At 39.2% G+C, this 16,334-nt stretch overlaps 1 protein-coding gene across 1 annotated transcript in view; it reads left to right on the forward strand.

Annotated features, from left to right (window-relative positions):
• Window positions 1–16,334, forward strand: part of myripa (myosin VIIA and Rab interacting protein a) — a gene marked incomplete in the record, with an annotated part of 34,073 nt that overhangs the window by 15,709 nt on the left and 2,030 nt on the right. Inside the window, 12 exon segments of the mRNA XM_044221074.1 lie at window positions 941–1,077; window positions 2,905–2,928; window positions 6,236–6,375; window positions 7,440–7,520; window positions 7,823–7,966; window positions 8,951–9,086; window positions 9,256–9,794; window positions 9,947–12,064; window positions 13,774–13,953; window positions 14,976–15,137; window positions 15,724–15,822; window positions 15,947–16,007. Coding sequence (XP_044077009.1) covers window positions 941–1,077; window positions 2,905–2,928; window positions 6,236–6,375; window positions 7,440–7,520; window positions 7,823–7,966; window positions 8,951–9,086; window positions 9,256–9,794; window positions 9,947–12,064; window positions 13,774–13,953; window positions 14,976–15,137; window positions 15,724–15,822; window positions 15,947–16,007 — 3,821 coding nt within the window.

Raw genomic sequence — 16,334 nt, forward strand, 5'->3', positions numbered from 1 at the left:
CCTGTAACCTCAGGAGTAGTCACAAGATGAACATGACACTGTCATTATTTAATCACTGAATTACTGCCCAGCTCTAGTGTAGAGCCACCATGGTGTCTTGTTGTCTTGCAGACATTAATGTGACACATTCTGGTGACTCTGTTAGTGCTCAATTTACTGACAGTTTTTTCCTTTTGATGGTTAGAGAAGGTTGTAGTGTAAAGTGGTTTGAATTTGCACATAAACATTCAGAGAGATGCATGTTTGCAGATGCACACACAGTCACAGACACATCTCCTGTCATTCTTTACAAAGCAGCTCCAGTCAGTGTTTGGCTATCAATGTCGGCTAGCTGCAGAGCAGAGGTGAACCTGCACGAAATGCAGGTTCAAAAATACGTGTTTTTCCTCTTACCTGTAGTGCTGTTTATCCATCAAAATTGTTTTGGTGCGAGAGGCAGAGTTTTGGAGATATCGGCCATAGAGATGTCTGCCTTCAGTTTCATGTAGGAACTATTTTCTTACTACCAATTGTGGATTATCTTGAGTAACCGGGTCATTTCTGGAAAGGGACATTGCTGTTTTGTGTTTTTTTTGGGGCACTTTGAGCACAGAGTAGTGCTTTCCAGATCCTTTAGAATTGATTTCAATTCTTTCAAAGGTAATTGTTGCCTGACTTATGTTCATGTTTCCTTCTAATTTAATGTTGTACATTAAAAGTATATAAATAATAAATCATTTTAAAAAAGCTGTTTAATACCCAGGCCTGTGGCATCAGCATATATCACCAATGATTAAACACAGTCTGCAGTTTTTGACACCTGTTAATGTCTGTATCAATTCAGTTTAATTCATTCAGTATGCTATACTGGTATGAAGATGAAGAAAAAACGTTGACAAAAGATCAGAATAAGATACATATTGATTAATATATAAATTGCAGGTCTATTTGTCTCCCTCAGGTTGCTGAAGACACAGTCACTGGAGTGGTTCTACACTAATGTGAAGAGGCGCTTCAAGAGGTTTGGCAGCGCCAAAGTGCTGAAGACTCTTTACAGGAAGCACCTGGCGGAGCACAGTGCACTTTCAGGGCTTACTGGTAAACACTCATTCATTAGTGTTGTGGCTAAAACCTGTTTCCATTTACTTTGGTGATATGACTAGTAGCAGTACCAATTCATTCTGTTTATTTTTATGATGGTCACTTGACATTTAGGATTAACAGAAAACAAACAACAAGGAATAAATCTGTGAGTGCTTAACTTGTCTTATGTGACACATTTTTGGAAAATATCTTTTACAAGCCTAATCTTATATTAAATGCTATAAACAGTGCTTTAGAGAGAATCTACTCTCATGAGAAATTGTGTTTTTATAAGGAGATGAGTGTCTACCTAAATACACTGCCTGATGTTTTTATATGTGTATATTTCTGTGCACTGTTGTGATTTTTGCTGTTTCATATCTCAAAGCAGTGTAGAACAGGAAGTTAGGAAGAGAGTGAAACAGGATTAAGCTCTTGCTTGGCTTTCATCTCACATAACTTCAGCAGATTACTCTTGCTGCCAGGCTCCAAGTTATTTTATTTTTTTAATGTTTGTTTGCTTCCTTCATATCATCATCCAGCAGGGAATCAGGGAGTCAGTGCTGTTGTATTTGGGTTTTATTATACAGTATATAAGCATTTGTGTAGTTACAAATGGTAGATGCTTATGTAAACTTCACCAGTGCCGTTACAAAACTGTGTTTTGTTTTAATTTGAATTTCATTTGCCATGCAGTATGTTTTCTTCTTTTTTAAAATACAATTTGGGCTTATGACATCTGTCAAAATTCAATGTCTAAAGCTGCACAAATCAAGATTTATATATTAAAATTAGATCAAATGACTGTAATGTGAAAGGTGTCATAGTGACAAACCCACAGAAAATTATCACCCAACTCTGCAGCTCCCCTCAGCTCTACAGAGCATTTGAACGTCTTTCAGCTCCTTGTTTTGTTTTTATGTCCCGCAACTTTACTGTTTTGGTTCACGTTCACAGATTTCATAGCGTCGTATTTGGCCGCTACAGGCATCTGTTTTCAGCAAAAAAGCTCTTAAAATCCACTATATACTACCTGTTGATGTTTTGCGCCGTTATTATGCTGACATGTTATTATCTCATAGTTTGACTTCGCATGGCACAAGTCTAGATTTAGGAGAAAGCTGTTTCAGTCATTTCCTTCACTGTGTCCTGAAGTAGTGTGTTTCTTTAAGCAGTCTTACACAGCTTAATGTGAAGTGTGCAGCACAAATACAGGCAGGGTTGGGAGCTTTGCTGGAGCCAGCCATGCTGAAAATGTATGTGCTTTGAATAAGACTATTCACCCAGCAGCATATGCTTCCAGCATGTTCGTCTAGTCGGGGACAGAGCGGTACAGGCGGAGGAGTGCATCTCCAGGCCATTAGTTCAGAGTCTCTGATCTGATTGAACAGACAAGGGATTTCAGAGAATTATGAGTGTTTTGTGGAGGAGAGATTGCTGGCTGCTGTAGAGCTGTGACCCCTGTGGGAGGAGGACTGATGTGGGCTGGCATCAGGCCACCGCTCACCATCTCATTCTGGTTTATGTAGCTCTGTTTTCATTTTCCGCTCACATGCACACACTGTATCATACATTTTAATTTGTTTATGACCGACCTGCACCGGAAATTCAGTAGTGTTCATTCAGCTGCCAAATCCGATCTGCATAGTCTGACTCCTGGAAAGCCCTGCTAATGTTACTTTGCATAAGAACAATGCAAGCTGCATGAATAGCATCAGAATTAATAGAGTTGACATTTGGGAACTAATAGCTGTGGGTATAGGCATCATCTTGTGTGAGATTTGTGTAGCAGTGAAACATTTTCCCCTAAAGACAATGCCACAGCCCAGCAACAGTGCTCAGAGACGTCCTCCTCTAAAGAGTCAAGTCAAAATGATGCTAATCATAAGTACAAACCCATAAATATATATTGTTAGGTGTTAATTAAACTCTGTCAACTAGTTCTTTTACCATTCTCTTTTTTTCTTCCTTAATTTTTTATTTAGACTAAATAAACTTACATCAACAACACAGGGAGACCGAGAAAACAAGACTAAATGTTTACATCCATGCTAGCAGCTCTATGAAGCTGTCACAGCTGTGCTGAGCTAAATGCAAATGTCAGCTTACTAACATGCTCACGATGACAATGCTAACATACTGATGTTTAGCAGAGATGTTTACCATGTTCATCATATTAATTTAGCGTGTTAGCATGCTAACATTTGCTGATTAGCACTAAACACAAAGTAAAGCTGAGGCTGATGGGAATGTCATTAGTTTTGTAGGTATTTGGTCATAAACCAAAGTTTTGGAGAAATTAAAATTTTGACCCGATGACGGCACTAGATAAAAAGTTAAGGGATCACCAAAGTTGTTACAAATCATCCTGAGAGACATGGATGCAGGTACCAAATTTCAGGGCAATCCATCCAACAGTTGTTGAAACACTTCACTAAAAAAACCCATAAATGTGAACCTCATGGTGGTGCTCTCGTCTGTGCTGCCATCAAGTGGACGTTGAGATAATTGACACGTTACACACGTAGACAAACTGAGTTTATGTCACATTGTTACAGTCTGTTGTTAGAGGTTGTGGCACCTTGTGCGTTACAAAGATTTACTATTTGAAGTGTGTCCTTGGGCTGACATCACATGTTGTCCTGCCCTTGATCTCTGTGAGATTACATTTGCATTTTTAAAAATGTGTTCAACAGTGAAAGAGTCATTTTTAGAGTTGCTTCTGCTGTGATTCCAAATTCTCAATTTTCTTGAGGATGTTTGGTTAAAATGTAGCCTAGATGTTATACTGTATCAAGAATGAAAAAAAAAATAAAACTACTATGATTGTAGCTTCTATCTGAATTAACCTGCCATCATGTACATTTATATTACCCATCACATTAGTATTATGTTTCTATGTATTAACATAATACAGTGTTCAACATTTAAAACCTCAAACCGTATATATACTCATGGCTATGGTAACACATACTTCTACATACTTTCAGTTAACAATGTTTATGTGCAATATTTCAAATAAATTGTGCACTGAATAGCAGAAGAAAGAAATGAAATGTTACAAGCCTAACGCTTATCCTGATAAAGTGCTTTTTTCCCACATCTCCCAGGCTTTCTCCAAGTAAATGTATCGTGTGATTAGCCAACTCGGGTTTCATGCATTATATATAGGCTACTGTATCATGTATTAGTGGTATTGAAGTAGTGATAGCAGTACTTGAGTCCATAAAGTACCTTTTTGAGGAGGAAATAATCATCTGCAACGGTGACATAAAAACGTCTGTTAGGTTTCTCTGCTTTTAGCAGTGTGGTAGTATCAATACTGTAGCAAGAGAAGTAATCATATCATTGTAGTAGCACTAATACTAGAAGTTAGCGTGCAGGAGCAGTACTCTAGCAGCAGTTTTATATACTGTACTTGTAAAAGCAGAAGTTAGTAATAGTTGTAGTACTTGTGTAACTTCTGAATAAAGTACCAGGGCTGAATTAACTCTCTAAGGGACTTCGGGGCAAAAATGAGCTGTGTATTTACCCCCATGTATTCCCCAACCTAGTTTGGTTAGATTAAGTGCTAATTTATTTAAGAATATGCATCATGTAATCACAAAATCAACTGATATATGAAAGGTATTAGCAAAAGTTTGACGGTTTGGGAAATATTTGCTTTCTTGCCGAGAGTTGCATCAGAAGATCAAAACGACTCTAATCTGTATGGTAAATATGAAACGACCGCAAGGAGATGGTTAGCTTAGCTTAGCATGAAGACTGGAAACAAGGGGAAACAGCTAGCCTGGCATCTGTCCAAAGGTAAGGAGATATTCGCTGAATTTGACAAACAGACGTGTATTGGATTAGAATCGCATACCTTTAATGAAATTACCACAAATTGTTTGCCACACAGCGAACCTTTAGGGCGCCGGGGAAGTTGCTCTGTTTGCCCGGTTGATAATTCAGCCTCACAGCAGTGAGTGCTTAATTCCATCTCCATAAGAAAGTCACCACAACTGACCCTCTGTGGCCACATTATCCAGTTCAAGGTTATTTTGGGGTCATTGTAATCCTCTCATGAATCCATAAACTCATATTTGTTCCCAGCTGCCATGAATCTAATGCTTTATAGGAGATGAAACAGTGGACAGATGAATAGTCAAGTAATCTTGATTCTTGTTGTAATCTTTTGGCTCAGTTTGCCAGTTGCATCTCAAACAGGTGGATTTTTAGTCTGTTCAGCTATCTTGTTTGCTTCAATTCTCACATTAGGACGCTGACCCGATCATGTTTCTTTCGCCTAAGAAGCATAGCAAAACTTAAGTCTCTTGTATCAAGAAATTAAATGGAGATGCTAATACATGCTTTTATCTCATCACGTTTGGACTACTGTAAATTTCTTTTTACCTCTCTTAATAAATCGACCTTACACATTTATAAATTGTGAATTTGAAAAATTGTACCTCAGACACATTTTAAGACTCTGGGAGATCATGCTTTGCAGTCAGCAGCCCCTAAGCTTTGGAATAGTCTCCCAATAAGCCTGAGGTCTTTGTGGACTCTTTTTATAAAGCAGCTAAAAACCCATCTGCTCAGACAGGCATTAAGGTGCATGTGGTATTTCATGTTTTAACTTGTGTCTTATGTCTGTTCCCTTGTGTGTGTGTGTGTGTGTGTGTGTGTGTGTGTGTGTGTGTGTGTGTATATATATATATATATATATATATATATATATATATATATATATATATATATATAATCTGGTGTTTTAACTTTGTTTTATTTATTTGATTGAAATAGATTTTATTTGCTCTTATTTTGATTTTATTTCTTTGGCCATGAAGCACTTTGTGACTGCCGTCTGTCAAAAGGTGCTATATAAATAAACTTTGCTTGCTTGCTTGCTTGTTTCTGTCGCGCTCTGCCCTCACTTCTCCTCACTCTCCCAGTTCACTGCACTAACAGGATAAGTGACTGCAAACATGAATGAAAAGCTGCAGCGGCCTGATGGTCATGTCTCTGTCTGTAGTGCCTCGGTAACATGAATGAGGCAATGAAAACAAGATTAGTAACACAGGGTTTGAAAACAATGCAACGATGCAATTACTCCCTCCTGTTTTATAGAATTGCAACAAGTGAATTGTGTTTTTGCTTTGATTTCAATTCCAGCTGAAGGATCATTCAGTTAATAACAAAACAAGTGATTATCATTTTTCTTTGTGTCCAGAGCACAGCATGTCAGAGACCCTCACTGTGGCCTTACGGGTGGCAGAGGAGGCCATAGACGAGGCCATTTCCAAGGCTGAGTTCGACACTGCCAGTCAGGTTATTTATGCTGTTCACATCTTATGAATAATCTGTCATTATACATTTATTGTTGGATTGCTTATCTACACACACACTGTCTTACACTTTTTGTCCCAAAAACAGCTGTTTAATTTGTTAGAATTTTTGTTTTATTTGACATTTAATTCACAATAGTGCACTGTAATTACATTTTTCTGTAAATGGCAATTCATGAAAAGTGATTTTCAGACAGAACTGTATTGTAGATGCTGCAGTATGTTACTGTTTATGGGTCTGCAATCAAGTACATCTACAGTCCTTTCATCAAGTTCCTCCTTAATCTGACTTGTCTGCTTTTTCTCTTTGAGTCAAGAGTTTGAGATTATGGAATATCATCAGGATTATGCTGCAATCCAAATGATGGTTCAATACTACAGTATACAACAATGTCAGGGCCATTGTTAGGCCAACAATAAATGCAAAATAACAGGGATCAATGGCCATATTGAACATAAAGTAGTTGCTTTTGTTTCAGAATTTAGGTGTTCCCTTTAATGGGATTCTATAGTCGTACATAAAGTACATAAACACTCTGGTTATCAACCTGAAAACCCTTTCACAAGAGACACCACTGATAAACTTTCTACAAAACATTGATTTTGTTGAAGATGGCATACCGTGTCTCCTTAGGTGTATAAGGTTTATACACTAACATCCCACATAAGGGTGGATGGATAACTGAACGGGGACCCAAGTGGTCAAGGGGCTCCTACGCCAGCGCCTCTGTTTGAATGGACTATTTCTTGTTAAAAAGTCACAGAGCTCCAAAGGGATGTCCTGATTGTGTTATGATTATGATTGTGTATTTCTATAAAATACAGTAAAATTAGTAAAGTAATTTAAATCAGAACAGCAGAATTGCTCTGCTTTAAGAAAATCTAACCTGCATCTGAGGCTTTCGTTGATGGTTTCCTAAATATTTTGCATAGTGTGCTGAAGTATTTAGTATAATATCTCTGCAGAGGAGTGTCAGTGTGGATCTGCTGTGTATTTGTGTGCGCATTGTGCTGAATAGCTTTCTTATTTGTGTGTTTGTATACCAGGAGAAGCAGAATGAGGCACACTATCTGCGGGAGCACAGAGGAGAGCTCATTGAGGAACTGTCCAAAACTATTGTGCAAAAAGTAAGACAAATAACAGATTTTGCTGTCTGAGCTGTAAACACTCACTTTGTACAGTAACAGATGTTTTTTAATGTGTAGTTAGGTTGATTTACTGTGTGTGAAAAGCCATTGCATAATACTCAAATGTAAGGGGGATTTCTACAGCTATGTTGCTACAGGGCAATGTGTTCAGATGTATACCTCCTGCACATATTAAAACAAAACCATTAATTTGCTCTGTAACTGGAAAACCATCTGATTTTTGTGTTTTGTGTGGAATCATATCCATATGCAGTACTAATCATGTCTCTTACACTACACAGATTATCAATAGGAGGAAGACTTTGGCTGAGATGAGGGCAGAATATCACCAGGATTGGCCACTTGAACATAACACTGACCTTCATCATCATCAGTCTGCCTGTGATCAAGCCTCCAGCTCCCTCAAACACCAACCAAGCCTCTGGGTAAAAAAAACCCTATCACAGTCACAATCACTTAAGTTTTACAGTACAATAAATGTACAGGGGCAGTGTAGAAGAGTAACAGTGGTGGAAGTACAGTAACTAAGTACATTTTCTCAAGTATTGTACTTTTATTTATTATTAAAGATTAAAGCAGTGGTTCCCAACCATTTTGGCTTGAGACCCTTTACAAAAAAGCCAGTGTCTATGAGTTCAGATGCCTGAGTTGTTAGCAGTTTCCACTAAAGAAATATTTCCCCTCTAAACTTCTCAGACGATTTCATTTAAATAACTCTTAGAGCTCCAAACAGCTAAAAAAAGCAAAGATTAAAGAATAGTCTAGAATATAAATACAAATTAGTGTAGCAGGATTTAATTTATTTTTTTTTCCTGCTCCATCATCTGTCGACCCCTCGGAGGAGCCTGACCCCTAGGTTGAAAACCACTGGATTAAACAACCAAACTGTATATAAAGTTTACAAAACTAGCTCCACTTTGACCAGCTACAACAGTAAAATGCTACTTAGACTATATTACATCAGTATTAACAATCTAATAATGTCATGTATAAGCTTATATATCAGTCACAAGGGGAAATTTTTCTGTAGAACGAGTACTTTTACTTTAAGTACATGTGGCTGATAATACTTATACACAGGATTTTAAATGAAGGACCTTTACTTGTAATGGAGTATTTTTACATTGTGGTATGGTACTTTTACTTCAGTGAAGGATCTGATCATCTTCCACCACTGAGAAGAAAGGATGATATGCTTTATCTATGTGCACTACAAGTCTTCTCATCTGTATGGTGACATATGCTGACCTCTGCTGGTTAAACTGCTCTATTGACTATCTTATTGCTGACATACAGTGTGCCTACAGAATGATTGTAGATACAACTAGAAGAAGTGACTGTGACACAACAGAAATGTAATTATTGTTTTTCCACTGAATCATTTTTATTTGTCATATGTCTCTTCTCAGAGGTCACACTCTGCCTTCTCTCTGATGGACAATGACCCTCCAGGTCTGATACAAGACTCTCCACAGGTGTTAAAGAAGGAAGGCGGTGGGTCAGCTATGTCAGCTTGGAAGAGTGTAGACCGGCTGGACAACGCTGGTAAGATCTTTTTGCTCATTGCTTTAACTTCTTAAACCCACCAGTCATCGTTTAGATTTTGTCATGCCAGGAACTGGTTAACTTTGTATGTGTGTGTGTGTGTGTGTGTGTGTGTGTGTGTGCGCGTGTGCGTGTATGTGCATGCTTATATACGGAGGTGTGTCTTCAGTGCTAAAGAGCCCAGACGGGAACTGGATTGCCCTGCAGAGCGCCCAGCTGTCACGTCCCAGCCTGCTGACCAAAAGGAAGAGCCTGGTCTACAGTGCCTTGGAGAGGGAGTCTGGAGTGGTGTCCGCCTACGAAGGCATGGGCTCTGACAACGAAACCAAACCCGACCCTGACAGCTCCTGGGGTGCCGCCCTCCACGAGATCCACAGGAGGATGAAGGACTCTAACTTCAACCCGCAGGACGCCGGTGACAGGACCCCGTCCCCGCTGGCCAGCAGAGACAGCAATGACGATCTGTTTTCAGACTCTGAGGGGAACTGGAAGCCTAATAAACCTCTGCTAGCTCTTTTTAAGAGGAAGGTGCCCGCGGAGATCAGGCAACCTTCATCATCCAACAGGACCAGCATCCTCGATGTGAACTTTAACGTGGAAGAAGCAGGAGAAGAAGATGAGAGTGAGGTGGCTGCCGAGCCAGAGGGAGGAAAAGTCAGGAGATCACGGAAGAAAAGGACAAGTAAAAAAGAGTCTTCTTCTGTGCTGGTAAGAAATAAGTTAAAACTACAAACTGATGAGATGAAATGAGATGTGAATATGCTGAATCTACAGTAGTTATGAACATTAGGGGAAATCATACTTCATTCACCACAGAAATATACATATATTTTAATTTCTATTATGTCTTACATTCACAGGATTGCAGCAAAAAAGAAAACCATTCTCAACATCTTTCTGATGCTGTGACCCCTGACACGTTGACCTCTGGAGCCACGACCCCTGAACTTTTTGAACTTAAGAGTGACGTCATAAGACATGCAGCCAATCAGATGGACCAGGAGCTCACGTTAAAACTACAGCATCTAGCAGGCCGAGTTTCTGACTCCTCCAATGGAGAAGACGAAGTCAATGGAGTGAGAGAGAGAGATGCAGGTAGTGATGGACAGAGGGAGGAAAAGAGACAAGGAAGTGAGGACAGAGATGAGGAAGATGAGAGCCTGTGGAGGATGGAGATCGACATAGATGAAGGGAGTACAGAGGAGGAGAAGACAGAAGATGAAGAAGAGATGAAATACAGATTATACAGGCTGGTTGCACATTCCAGACTCACGTACTTCTCGTCTACTGATGATGAGTTAGACAGAGTCGGCCAGATTGAAGGAGAATGGGAGGGAGACGAGAATGAAGATGTGGGGCAGGAAAATAAAGAGCAGAAGAAGGAAAAGACAGATGGACTTACTTATAAACTCTGTCAGTTGGAAAAAGAAGTCAGGGCTAACCAGTTCTCCTCCACAGAGGATGAGTTGGACAGAGTTGGCGTCATGGATGAAGAGAAGAAGACAGGAGAGGAGGAAGGGGAGGATGAGGAGCTGGCAGTTAAAGTGTGCAGATTAGCTAACCAAGTCAACGCCACCCAATTTTCATCCACGGATGATGAGCTAGACAGAGCAGGCAGAGGGGAAGAGGGGGAGGAAGCGATAGACGAAGAGATGCTGTGGAAACTGCAGGCAGAAAAAGCCATCCAGGCCGCTCAACTGCGCGATTTGGCCAGTCTAGTCGGTGCTTCTCAGTTTTCTTCCACTGAGGATCAGCTGGATAGAGTTGGAGAGACAGAGCAGGAAGTAAATGAAGGAGAGAGCAGTAGGTGGGAGGAAGCAGTGGGAAAGAATCAGCAAAAGAGAGAATCATTTGGAGAAATGTTTGGTTCAAGGGATGAAATGAAGGAAAGAATGAAAGAGAGCAGAGATGAAAAAGTAACAACTGGGAATGTTTTGGATGGCCAGACAAAAGTTGAAAATGTCCAACAAGGTAAAACAGAGGTAGAAGAAAAGATAGATTGCATGGAGGAGAGAGTTACAGAGGAGATTGAGGATGAAAGGATGCTAAAGGGGCATATATGTGAAGAAAACATTTTGAAAGAGGACAAGGCTGAACAAGCAAAAGAGACAGAGGAAAGACAAGTGATGAAAGCAGAGAGAACGGATGAGATAATAGCCTTACATGAGACAAAGGTCCAACACGAGAATCAGCCAGAGGCGAAGTGGCCAGACAAAAAGGAGGGAGAAGAGAGACAGGAAGAGGAAAGCGAAGAGAGTCAGGGGGAGACGGCAGCAGACAGCGATGAAGAGGATGCAGAATTTGACAGAATAATCACCAGCATGTTGATGATGACTCTGGAGGACATGCAGGTAGAGACATTAAAGGATGAAGCTGCAAAAAATGGGAGAATAAATAGAGAGCCAGAGGAAGTAGAGACAGATAAGAATGTAAAAACAGGGGGAGAAAGTGGATTCGAGGACAACAAGGTTGATGCACAAAGAACAAATGCATCAGAGGAGATAGGAAGTGCAAAAGAGTTTCAAAGTCAAGGCGACAAAGTGATGCCAGCTGTGAAAGAAAGACCGGGAGAAAATGTCACTGAGCAAATTGGAGGAGATATTTCCAGAAAAAAGGAAACTGGAGATGCTACAGGCAGAAATGAAAATGAGCAGCAGGAAAAAGATAAAGATCCAAAAGAAAAAAGAAATCTAGCAAAGGAAAAACCTTTAGTTACGACAATCAAAGAGACACTTGAGGCCAAACAGACGTGTGAAAGAGTAGAAGTGGATGATGACGAACAAGAGGACAGAAGAGGAAAAGTCATGACTGAGTGGCAGATCATGGAGACACAGGGAGATGCTGCAGAGGGAGGCCGTGAAAGTAAAGAAATGGATGAAAGACTTGAGGAAACCAAAGAAGAAAATGCAGACGACACGGAGAAGAGCAGCGCGTCTTCACTTCAGGAGGGTTTACTGTCACCAGAGGAGATTCAAATCGTAAGCACTGTAGCTCAGAACTTATTTTTTTGTATCTCTTTCTGGACAGTGACAAATACATGCAACATTACTGTACAGTGTTGGTGGCAAATGCTCCCTGCAAGATTAACAAAAGTCAGATGCAGTTTTAAAAACCTATTTATACCATATATTTTCCACTAACACTGCGATTATAGTATTAAAGCGAGTATATGTAACTTTTGAAAGAGAAATAAATTCTTCCTCTTATAAATGGAAAGTTGAATTAATTAGCAATAAAATGCAACTTTGCACATTTTAATACTCTCAGGGGGTGATGCTGCCACAGCCTCACTTGGTCTGGTATGACCACTAGCTAATGGTAGATAATGTTTGCATCAAATAGATATTGCTTGATAACTGATATTAATGAATCAGTTTGCCTCTTCTTTATTTGTAGTAGTGTTACACTACACTTAGAAATCGCCATTATCTCAACCAGCTAGTAGATTACGGTGGCTAATGTTAGCAGAGATAGATGTTGCTGGGTCACTGATATTACTGGGTCGATTTACTTTATGACTCTTGAGCATGAAAGTTCATTCTTGTCCTTGGAAATGATAGTTTGACCAAATTATCTTAAAAGGTCCACTTACTAGCTTTTTCAACCGCATCTCACGGTCTTCATCAGCAGATTGGATTTGCATGGATTTTGCTCAGGAGAAACCTAGTTGGCGGGTGTTGAGTTCAGATTATTTTGTAAAATGTATGACTCTTCTCTATTTTTGCTACTGACACACATCATCAGCAAAACTTACATAGGCTCACTTTAAAGAAAGCATTACAACTGGTAGAAACTTTATGAGTTACTATTCTTTGCAATGTAACTAAATACTCTCTGCTTGATGCTGACTTTCTTTCCCGTCTGTCCTGTTTTCTTTTTTTTTATGCTTTCCTCTGTGCGCTGTAGGGTAGTGACATGGAGCTTTACAAAATAGTAGAGTTTATAGCAACTCTGCTGGAGCAGGTGAGCGCCTGTTGCGCTTTAGGAAGGCAGCATGGCGTTGACTGCTGATTAAGATGCAGGTGTACTTCATTTGCACTTTTTCTTCTCTCATTGCTTCCACGTTTTTCATGCATGCATTTAATTTGTAATTTTATTTTTAAAATGCTATTGTTGCTGTATTCGGGTCACGCTGATGTTACATTAAGCCTGTGAATTGTCAACAATTCATGTATTCTGTATTAACCAAGCATGTTATTCACTGTAGATATGATAGAAGCACCCCCTCCACTGAAGTTTGAAAATAATTTATTTTGTTCATTAATTTCATTTAATTTAGTTTTTCAATGACGTTTTTGTTTGGACTTCATTTAAAGCAGTAATGTATTTTAGAGTTTTCTCTTTTATTGAATAAGAGTGGCTCACCTTGATGTAAACTGGTGATAATCCATATAGCATTTCATTAATCTGAGTTTCACTGAAGTGCGTTGGTGTCCCATTATGATCAGAAAGCTGCAAGATTTTCCATCTTTCTAAGAATCAACACTTTCTAATACACATCCTGTAGACAGGCATGTAGGAAAATGAAATAAAAAGTAAAAAAAAAACCCTTCTAAGAATAAAATCCTAAGTTTTCTATAATAAAAAGGGTCAAATTAAATGTACTTTTTATTATACTCCAAAATATCAAGTATTACAAAGATACCAGTCAGCCTTAGAAAAACACTTGTCTGTCTGTGTATTGTAGAGGTACTCGGCGGTGTCTCTGTGCAGTATCACCACTGAGGTCCTGAAGGTGCTGAACGCCACTGAAGAGCTGCTGCAGGGAGTGGAGGAAGGAGACGACCCCCAACTCTCCACCACCTCACTGCCCCCCAACACTGACCCCAAGAAACTGGATCAACAGTTCTCCAGACTGGAGGAGAGCGTAAGTTCAGCTTTATTTCAGTTTACATTTCATTTACTGCGCATGGCACTGTTTGATAGTATGATTGCTGACTAGATTTGAACTAATGCTTGTCACTTGTTTTCAGCGTGCAGTAATATTATACTTAAATATGTTGTCAAATATATAAGGGCTTGTAAAAATATAACTAGCTACATGTGACTAATATTTTGTTTATGTTGTGCTTTGATCTTACTATAAAGATTACCATAAACATGAGTTCATAATACATATGCTGTATATGTTATGCACACTTGCCATACAGTTAAGTATGCTTCATTATTAGAGGGTTTCATTTTATACTACAGTAATGGTTTTACTGGGGAAAAAAGCTTGATCTTCTTAAAATTTCACAAAACGCTAATGAGTGTTAAAGGGAACATAATGCACACAATTCTAGGTTCAAATTTTTATTTTGGGGATCTACTTGCAGCTGCATGGTTCTGCATCCTCTACCAAAAAGGGGTTACACTTTATTTGGATAGTCCGTCTACAGATAGTTTATAGAGTATTTATAACATTTCAACAGCTTATTAATTGAGTTCAACAATTCAACAGTTTCACAAATAAAACCGTTTTCTAGGTTTGATTAGGTTTAGGCACAAAAAAAACCCATCTTAGTTAGAGTATGTTCATGAATTGTCACAAATACTCTATTGATAATTTAACATCAACAGACAAAGCAAAACAGTTGAAACTTTACAAACACACTATAAACTATCTGTATGTGGACTATCCAAATAAAGTGTTACCCAAAAAGGCTGTTTTAGCTGTGTGTAATTGATGCCAGTAGCCTAATGGTTAGAGAAGTGGACATATGGCTAGCAGGTTGTGGTTAAGAACATCTGATGGGTAAAACAAAAGAGTAAAGTTGCTCTTAAAAGCATCCACAGTTTGTACTTCCCTGTAACAATGAAGCGTTGAAACAGTTCCAAGTTAGCTAATCGCAATTAGCCTTGTTTTCATTTCATTATTTAAGATATGTTGAACTGGATATGCTGCAGGTGTATGTGGCAGCTGGCACGGTGTACAGTCTGGAGGCGGAGCTGAGTGACCTGGAGGTATGTGCCAGGGGCATCTGCAGCGCCACGTCTGACATGGAGCTGTCCTTCCTGGAGGAGCAGGTAGCATCAGCAGCTGCCAAAGTTCAACAGTCTGACCTACAGGTGGGTTGAAGCTGGACCCATTTCATGGCTGAAAATGGCATATTAAGAAACCCAAAAAGCATTCTGCTGCTTATTATTAGACCTGAATACTTAGCCATGTTTAGGAGCTTTGTGGTGCTACAGCCCCTTGAGGCAAATTTGTGATATCGGGTTATATAAATAAAGTTGACTTGACTTGTGATGAGCATAAAGATGAAGGAAGAGTTGGACTGAAAGATCAAAGTAGACTGATTACGTGAAAAACAGCTGCACTGACTGGTGCTTTAGTTTTAAATCCTAACTCCTTCACTCCAAGCCTGATTTACTACAAATCTGCTTGACACATCCAGCTTTTTTTTTTGTTTTTTTTTAATGCCCTAATGGAGTTTCTGTAAAAGAAAGGAGCAACTTGTTAAATTAGTGCAAGCAGGCAAAACGTCTCCAGTTTCAATAAAATCTGGAGGTATATGGCATTTTGGCGCAGGGTTCTAGTGTTTAAAAACATGGCTTTATGGAGGCAAAGGTCAACGATCGAAAAGGAAACTATAACAACACCAGTCTGATCTTAATCAAACAACATGTACTGTATTCCTTGTTTCTGCTCTAGACTTGTGACATCTCAGCCAGAATTGCTGCTTTGAAGAGTGCAGGCCTCAATGTGGACACACAGTCACGCTTCACTAAGACCAGGACCATTCCAGTTATGGTGCCGTACCTGTTTACATTAATATATACATCTTATCATAAGAGTGTAACAACCACAACACTATGTAAAACAGTGTACAAGACAAAAAAAACAAACCTTATTGTTCACATGCATCTTCCTGCAGCCCATCACCCTGGACTCTTCCAGACAGCTGAGGAGGCGATTACCTGCACCACCAGTGAAAGGTAAGAAACACATATATTCCATACAACATACTAACTGTATACAGTATGCTGTTTTTGTAGGTAGAATAAACAAAAAAAACATACTTAATTGTTTTATACCAGCAGGAAATGATGCAATTCCTGCATAAAAGAATACTTAACTGTGAAAGTTATGTTGTTTGTCTGTTTTATACAAACAGGAAATCAAACGGTGACTTAAGAAAGTCACTGCTAATTAAACTTCACAAATAGACAGCAAGATGTTTTTCCAAGGATGTAATAGCTATTTTTTTTGTTTTCAGAGGCTGTTTTACCAGCTGTGCAATGCATTGTGGGACAATAGTGTCC

The sequence above is a fragment of the Siniperca chuatsi genome, linkage group LG13 (genome assembly GCF_020085105.1).
Source record: "Siniperca chuatsi isolate FFG_IHB_CAS linkage group LG13, ASM2008510v1, whole genome shotgun sequence".
Taxonomy (NCBI): Eukaryota; Metazoa; Chordata; class Actinopteri; order Centrarchiformes; family Sinipercidae; genus Siniperca; species Siniperca chuatsi.